The sequence below is a fragment of the Pipistrellus kuhlii genome, unplaced genomic scaffold (assembly GCF_014108245.1).
Source record: "Pipistrellus kuhlii isolate mPipKuh1 unplaced genomic scaffold, mPipKuh1.p scaffold_m20_p_69, whole genome shotgun sequence".
Classification (NCBI taxonomy): Eukaryota; Metazoa; Chordata; class Mammalia; order Chiroptera; family Vespertilionidae; genus Pipistrellus; species Pipistrellus kuhlii.
This window is the reverse complement of record NW_023425572.1, coordinates 1317768-1326598: the sequence shown is the minus strand read 5'-3', so window position 1 is coordinate 1326598 and position 8831 is coordinate 1317768. Positions and strand designations below refer to the sequence as shown.

At 46.1% G+C, this 8831-nt stretch overlaps 1 protein-coding gene across 1 annotated transcript; it reads left to right on the top strand.

Moving 5' to 3' along the window:
• Window positions 1-1345: 1345 nt before the first annotated feature.
• Window positions 1346-2291, top strand: LOC118708942 (claudin-34). Its single transcript, XM_036420500.2, is given in 3 exon segments — window positions 1346-1844; window positions 1847-2014; window positions 2017-2291. Coding segments are annotated over 3 exon segments (675 nt in total). The 5' UTR covers window positions 1346-1414; the 3' UTR covers window positions 2094-2291.
• The last annotated feature ends 6540 nt before the right edge of the window (window positions 2292-8831 follow it).

Here is an 8831-nt window from a genome sequence, read left to right as displayed (position 1 = left end):
CTGCCAGCCTGTTTGCCTCCAACTTCCCTCCTCTTCTGGTCTGGTCACCCCTAACTGCCCTCCCCTGCAGGGTTGATCGCCTCCAACTGCCCTCCCTTTTAGGCCCTGGTCCCTCCCAACTGCCCTCCCCTGCTGGTCATCTTGTGTGGCCATTTTGTGTCCACATAGGGGCAGGACTTTGACCACATGGGGGCAGCCATATTGTGTGTTGGAGTGCTGATCAATTTGCATATTACTCTTTTATTAGATAGGATAGAGGCCTGGTGCATGGGTGTGGTCCAGCTGGTTTGGCCTGAAGGGTGTCCTGGATCAGGGTTGGGGGTTTCCTTTGGGCATGGGGGCAGCCTGAGCGATGGGTCTGTGGTGGTTTGCAGGCCAGTCACGCCCCCGCCCCCCCTCCCTCTCGACCCAAGTGGAGGCCCTGGTTTCTGAGATTTATTTATCTTCTACAATTGAAACTTTGTAGCCTGGAGCAGAGCCAAGCTTCCTGTTGACTCAGTGAATGGGGCCATTTCTGTTTGGATTTGTTTAATTCTATCATTGAAACTTTGTAGCCTTGAGTGGAGTCCTAGGCTGGCAAGGGCAGGCAGAAAGCTTGGCTTCCTCTGTTGCCTGGAAAACCCAAGCCTCCCTCCTGCTCTCTGTGGCTGTAGCCATCTTGGTTGGGTTTATTTGCATACTTGCTCTGATTGTCTGGTGGGCGTGGCTGGTGGATGTAGCAGAGTGATGGTTAATTTGCATATTACTCTTTAATTAGGTAGGATTTGGTCTTTTAAAAAATATGTTTTTCTTGATTTAGAGATAAAGGAAGAGAGAGAAACATCAATGATGACAGATAATCATGGATTGGCTGCCTCCTGCATGCCCCATACTGGGGACCAAGCTTACATCGGGGGCACGTGTCCTGATCAAGAATCAAACCCTGAAATCCTGGTTCTTAAGACGGTGCTCAACTACGCCTGCTGGCCTGTAGCCAATCTTAATTATGTCTTTCAGCAAAGGTCCATAAGTGGAACTGCTTGTTTGAAAGTTTGTACATATTTTGATTGACTTTAGAGACAGGGAGGGAGGGAGAGAAATGTTGGTTTAGAATTCCACTGACTGATGCACTCATTGGTTGATTCTTGTATGTGCCCTGATCAGGGATTGAGCTCTGCAACCTGGACCTATTGGGAAGATGCTCTAACCACTTAAGTACTCTGCCAGGGTGAAAGTCTGTACACTTTAAGGCTTTCAGTAAACCCTCCACCAGCAGAGTATGGAGGTCAAGTGTCTCCATTTTCGAATATGGCATTTCCCTCTCCAATATAGCACCATTCACCTCCCCCCCCCCGGGGGAGGGGGCAGGTTCAGGCTGTGGGTCCCACCCTCATGATGCCCTCTGTTGGTTTGCAGATCCCCTGGATACCTAGCCATGGCCTTGTTCGACAAGGCCAATTGCCAGGCAGCAATGTTAGCCCTCAACATTCTGGGATGGATCTTTACCATGGTTTCCATGGGCCTGCCTAATTGGCGCACATGGTACATAGATAGAAGCCCTGCACCCCCCTGGGGGCTGGCCTGTGTAGGGATGTGGAAGGTCTGCACTTACCACCCCAATGGCCTCCAGAGCAGACCCATAGCGTGTCACCGCTACACCTACAGTGACGCCTACCTGCCATTGGATATCCTCCTCGCTCAGCACCTGCTGCTCATCGCCAGCCTCCTGGGGCTGCTGGGGAAAGGGCTCATGGTCATGGGCCTGCGGAGAGTGTATGCGGGACAGCTTCAGAAGGACACCACCTGCAATATGTTCCTCGTTTCCAAAATCCTGAGCATCATAGCTGGTGCATTTATCTTCATCGCTGTATCTGTAACTACCATGCTGTGCTCAATGAAGAGGGCATAGACTTCCCGCCCTCCTTCCACATCTCCTACAGGCCAGAATGGCAGGAGATGGGCAGCACCGTGTATCTGGCGATTCTAGCTGCATTCCTAATGCTGTTGAGTGGGCTGTTTACCATCTCTTTCCAGCTGCCCCCAAAAGCCAAATATACCCCCAAGTCTCAAAAGTGTGAAGTTCCCGGTTGCAAAGGTTTGCAAATCCACGATGAGCAGTTTATGAGGGTGAAGTAACTATGAAATAGAGCCAAGGACTCATGACCATGGCAAAGGTCATCTTTTGCAGCAAGTGGCCATATTCTGTTTTGTACAAATTGGGCTCATCAATTGGTTAAGGAACTTTCATTAAAAAAAATTCCAAAGAAACCACTTTCCACTTGTCTTACTGAATCTGGTTTTTAATTATTGTTGAGTAAACTAATGAACTGGTGCACGAAATTTGTGCCCACTAAAAGGATTAATTAGAAGAAATATTTTAATATTGCTATTTGCCATTCTCTATAATAGAAGTGTCAGAGATGAAAGAAAATTAGTAAAATGTATAAGAAAATCTTCCTCCTGTCAGAGTCTGTGGCACACCACCGAACCCAGAGTCAAGTCCCTGCCACCTCTGTGGGCCTCAAAATTGTGGGAGACCCAGACCCAGCCACCCCCCCTCCCATTGGGCTAGATCCAGACCCAGCTGGTCCCACCTTTGTCAAGCCCTGCAGGATGGGGGAGGGGAGCACAGCATCAGGTCTCCTGGCTCAGCACCAGGTTCGGGACATGGCCTGAGGACCCCAGCCCGGGACTGAATTGGGGGTGTGTGGCATGAGGTCTCCAAGCCTGGGCCATAGCGGGGGTCATGGCCTGAGGCCCCCAGCCTTGGCCTGGGCGGGGTGTGTGGCCTGAAGTCTCCCAGTGTGGGCAAGGGTGGGGCATGACCTGAGGTCTCCCAGCCTGAGCCAGGTGGGGGGCTCAGTCTGAGGTCCCCTGTCAAGCTCCGCCAGTCAGTCATGTGGCCTGAGGTCCCCCTTCAAGCCCTGCTGGATGGGGGATATGGCCTGAGGCCCCCCGGCTTGGTGCCAGGGTTGGGGGCATGGGCTGAAGCCCCCTGTCCAGCCCCACAGGGGCACAGCCTCAGGTCTTGCTGATTGCTCGTTAAGGCTCTTTACGGGAACTCGGCCTATGCTGTGGGCACAGCCATCTTGTGTACAGAAACCCTGCCTCCACTGTGGGTGCTGCCTTTGTGGTGGAGTCATGGTAAATTTGCATATTCCCTCTTTATCATATAGGATAATCAATGCTATACATCTACTGCATGGAAATGAGAGTTGCTGGGATTCTCACAGCTCCCTCTCAAACTCCCACTAAAAACAACTAGCCTGAGTTTCCAGGGCATGGCCCTAACCCCTCTCCACCACATGCACTTCCCCAAATGTGCCAAAGCAGCAGAGCGGGAGGAATCCCACTTCCATGACCACACTCAACAGTGACCACGCTTTTGCCACATTCGCTTTCTCTCTCCTTCCTTCCGTTCTTTTCCTCTAGTTTTCTTTCTCCTGAGAACTTTGATGCAAACCCCAGACGTCAGGTTCCTTCATCCCTTTGCACTTCAAGATCATTCTCTAAAAAAAGGACATTTCTTTGCAACCCACAGGTTGAGAACTGCTAACAGGGTCGCCTAAGACCCTCGGAAAACACAGATATTTACATTATGATTCATAACAGTAGCAAATTTACAGTTATGAAGCAGCAAGGAAAATAATTTTTTTGCTTGGGGCTCACCACAACATGAGGAACTGTATTAAAGGGTCGCAGCATTAAAACGGTTGAGAACCACTGCTTTAAATCAATGGTTCTCAGTGGTAGACATTTAGCAATATCTAGAGGCATTTTTTATTGTCGCAACTGGTGTGTGTGTGTGTGTGTGTGTGTGTGTGTGTGTTAATGGCATCTATGGGTAGAAGCCAGGGGTGGTGTTAAACATCCTGCCATGCATAGGGCTGCCCCTCATCACACATCTTTAGTGCCAGGGCTGAGAAACCCTGCTTCAGACCCCAGATTTCATGGTTTTGGAATGGCTTGCATTCAGGAAATAGCAAAAAAGGTCAGCGTATGCATCTTAGGCCATGAGATGGATTTCTGCAGATGAGCTTTCTGTGACTTCTCAGGGGATTGTCAGCGATGCCTCGCCTTGGAAGAATGTACGTTGCTTCTGACAGCCTTGTGAGGGCCTCCCAGGAAGGGTTCACCTCAGAGCTCTCATGACTCAGAAGCCGGAGTGGCTCAGGTGTTCAATTCTAGAAATAAATCCCTTTTTGGCTCACACTGTATTACTTGTTTAGAGTTTCACGTAGATAGCAGAGCACATGGAAATGACATGTTTGCTGTACTTTGAACACCATATGTTGAAATGGCTGCAAGAGCAGCAAGCTGTTTTCTTTTAATATATTTTTATTGATTTCAGAGAGGAAGGGAGAGAGAGATATATATAATAGAAACAGTCAATGATGAGAGAGAATCATTGATCAGCTGCTTCCTGCACACCTCATACTGGGGATGGAGCCCATAACCTAGGCATGTGTCCTTGACTGGAGTTGAAAATGGGACCCTTCGGTAAAGGCAAGGCTTCTCAGTGAGACAGATACTTTATGGAGGGTAAGGGGTGTGGGAAGTGTTTTCTGTTTTGCATGGTAAATGTAAGCTGCCTTCTCAATGCCCACGTGAGATGCAGGGGGTTTTTTGGTGGGTCACCTGCAGCTCAGGAGAGAGGACTAGCATGAAGGTGTTACGTTGGATGCATTAAGATCTACGTCAGTGGTTCCCAGCCATGATTGTATTAGATGGGGGGAGCCTTTAAGATTCCAGATGTAGCCTGGCTGGCGTGGCTTGGTGTGTGAGCATTGACCAATGAACCAAGAGGTCACTGGTTTGATTCCCAGTCAGGACACATGTCTGGGTTGTGATACCCAGTGTGGGGTGTGCAGGAGGCAGTCAATCAATGGTTCTCTATATCTATGAGCTTAGTTGTTGTTGTCTTTTAAGGTTTCACATATAAGGGAGACCATACAGTATTAGTCTTTTTCTATCTGACATATTTTACTTAACATAATGCAGTCTTCACATTTGTAGGGTAAGCCCTGAGAGTTGGGTGTTTGTGTGTTTTTTTGTTTTTTGCAGTGCAATGTCTGACTTAAACTTAGGTTGCTGAGGCATCAACTTCGAAGAATTCTATCTCATTAAACACACCAGCAGCCACATGGCTAGATTAAGAGCTAGGCTGCCTCACCCCAGGTCCTTTGTTTCAGATCTTGGTTAATTTCAATACCTTCCCATTTGGGCTACTCGCTTGTTTTCTCTTCCTATACTTTAAATTTCCACTCTGATATTTGAAACCCACCAATAAAGACTGAGCCCATGAAACCCTAAGACCCCATCTGCTAGCTATCCCAGGCCAGGCCTGCACTCTCATTTTCTCCCTCTCCCTCTCCCTCTCCCTCTCCCTCTCCCTCTCCCTCTCCCTCTCCCTCTCCCTCTCCCTCTCCCTCTCCCTCTCTCCCTCTCCCTCTCTCTCTCTCCCCCTCCCTCTCCTTCTCTCACTCTCCCTCTTTCCTTCTTCCTCTCCCTCTTTTTTCCTCCCTTCCTCCTTCCCTCCTCTCTCCCTATCTCCCTCTCTGTATATTCTTGCTGTGTGGCCCCAGGTGTGCTGTGTAATTTCCAGGTCTTGTAAGTAACAAACCTGTATTTTTTCAATGTTTCCTAATGCTTATTGCTGCAGGGTGTCTTACAGTCATAATAAGAACCACAAGGGCTGGTCCAGGCACAACATTTGGTTATTGATAGGCTTAAACCAGTACAAAACATTGTGCATCCCCCCCCCCCCCAACTTAACATCCAACTTGAGGGAAGCGGGGTGGTCCCATGGATCAGGAGTGAATTTGGTGGAATAATAGCAAGAAGACAAAGGAAGGACAATAAGAACTTGAGTAGCTAACCCTGGAATCCAGGCTGCATAAGGAAGGTGCTGAAGTCAGGAGGGTGCTGATTGCCTGGGAGAAAATCAAGGGAAGTGGAGCAATTGGAGGCAGTGCTCAAAACCTAAAATATCTCGACTTTAAGCCGTAGCCGGTTTGGCTCAGTGGGTGGAGCATCGGCCTTTGTACCAAAAAGTCCAGGGTTCCATTCTGGTGAAGGGCACGTACCTCCATTGCAGGCTCCTCCTAGGTCTGGGCCCTGGTCAGGGGTCATGCAGGAGGCAATCAATGTGTTTCTTTCACATTGATGTTTTTCTCTGTCTTTCCTTCACTCTTCCACTTTCCGTAAAAGTCAATGTGAAGATATTCTTGGGTGAGGACTAACAAAATAATAATAATAATAATAATAATAATAATAATAATAATAATAAAAAAATACCCCCCACAACAAATTAAAAAACACTCACCTTTGCATTGGGAAATGTACATACCAGCCAAACCCTTTATGTCATTCACAAATTATTTATGCAAATTTTATTGTTTTAAGCTAATGCTTGGCAGAATCAGCAGCCTTTAAAAACACTTTTCTTGCTAGAACCAAGTTTTCTTGAATTGTGATTGTGTTTGTATATTTTGTTGCTATATCTATAGATAACATTCTTCCTTAAAGATTATTTATTACTAAAGGCCTAGTGCACAGATTCATGCACCAGTGGGGTCCCTCGGCCTGGCCTGCACCCTCTTCCAATTGGGGATCCCTTGGGTGATATCAGAGAGCCAGTTTTGGCCCAATCCCCATAGGCCAGGCTGCGGGATCTGACCCCACAACTGCACAAATCTCTGCTGGTTTTGGCCTGATCCCCAGAGTCTAGGCCAAAGATCCCCACCAGGGCACGAATCCATGCACCAGGCCTCTATTATGAATATGAGATCTTTGTTTAATCTCTTCCTGCCCTTCCTCCTCTCCCTTTCCATCTGAGATTCATCAGTCTGTTCCATATTCCATGCCTGTGTGTTGAGCGTCTGCCCCATGGTGGTTAGTGAGCGTCATAGCTACTGTTGAATGGTCTAAAGATCACTTAGGCATATATATATATATATATATATATATATATATATATATATATATTCATCTGTAGAAGTGTCCACTTGGAAGCAGCCAGGGATCCAAGGCAGAGGTCAGCAAACTGTATGTACAGGGCCAGAGAGAGTAAATACTTTTGATTTTGCAGGCCAGAAAGTCTCTGCAATAGCCACTTGACCTTGGCTTTGTAGGCCCAAAGCAGACATAGATAACACATGAATGAATTGTGGCCCTGTTCTAATAAAACTTTACAAAAGCACAGGCTATAGTTTGCTGATACCTGCTCTAACTTAAAAAAAAGACTCCAGCCCTAGCTTGTTTGGCTCAGTGAATAGAGCATCAGCTTGCAGACTAAAGGATCCTGGATTTGATTCCAGTCAAGGGCACATGCCTGGGTTGTGGGCTTGGTCCTCAGTAGGGAGCATGCAGGAGGCAGATGATTAATGATTCTCTCTCATCATTGATGTTTCTATCTCTTTCTCCTTCTCCCTTCCTTTCTGAAATTAATAATAATAATAATATATATACATATTTTTAATTGATTTTTTATAGAGAGGAAAGGAGAGGAAAAGAAAGCTAGAAACATCAATGAGAGAAAAACATTGACCAGCTGCCTCCTGCACACCCCCTACTAGGGATGTGCCCACAACCAATGCACATGCCCTTGACTGGAATCGAACTTGGGACCCTTCAGTCTACAGAACAATGCTCTATCCACTGAGCCAAACCGGTTTTGGCAATAAAAATATATTTTGATAAAAGACTCCAGTAGGTTATATAATCTTGTGGGAAAGTCTCCACAAGTTCATATTTTAATTGGCTTAACTTTTCAATTTTGACTTTTAGAAAACATTTATTTATACCATAGTTTATTATGACCATGTAGAAATGAAGTAACTTGTAAATGATAATGACACGTGGAAAGTTCTAACTTGATGGAAACCTGATAGGTCAGGATGGTACAATGTATATCTGATGGTTGTCATTTTAATGTCCTTGAACTCGCAAGCATGTCCTTTGAGTCTTGAAGAAATGTGATATCTGTCATTGTAGTGTCAATCCTTTCACCCCAGTCATCCATAGGCAAAAGTGAAAGAGTGTGATTCTGTGTTTGTTGTACTGATACTTGTATTCTAAAATATTTCCTTGTGGAAATTCAGTGTGTTCTAGGAAATCTAACATTGTACTGAAAATCTGTTCCCAGCTTTTGGAGACTCTTCATTAGTAAACACCTTAATAGTAAAATATGGCTTGATCAAAAATAACTGACAAGCCGAAACCGGTTTGGCTCAATGGATAGAGCATCGGCTTGGGGTCTGAAGGGACCCGGGTTTGATTCTGGTCAAGGGCATGTACCTTGGTTGCGGGCATATCCCTAGTAGGGAGTGTGCAGGAGGCAGCTGATTGATGACTCTCTCTCACCGATGTTTCTAACTCTCTATCTCTCTCCCTTCCTCTCTGTACAAAATCAATAAAATATATTTTTAAAAATATAACTGACAAAATGTCAAGACTCAATGTTGCTATTGTGTTTTATTTTAATTTTTTTATTGAGTTCAGAGAGGAAGGAAGAGGGAGAGAGAGATAGAAACATCAATGATGAGAGAGAATCATGGATCCGGCTGCCTCCTGCATGCCACCTACTGAGGATCAATCCTGCAACCCAGGCATGTGCCCTGACCAGAATCGAACCTGGGACCCTTCAGTCTGCAGGCGATGCTTTATCCACTGAGCCAAATTGGTGAGGGCTCAATGTTGCCCTTGTGATTGAGAAGACAAGCTTAAATGGGAGGATACTTCTCCCCAAATAAGTGAATATTCCTTAAAATATCAATCAGAATTATGTGGCTTGTCTCTGTAAAGTATTTAAATACTATTGAGTTTTATTAAATATTTACTATGAAGGTTGC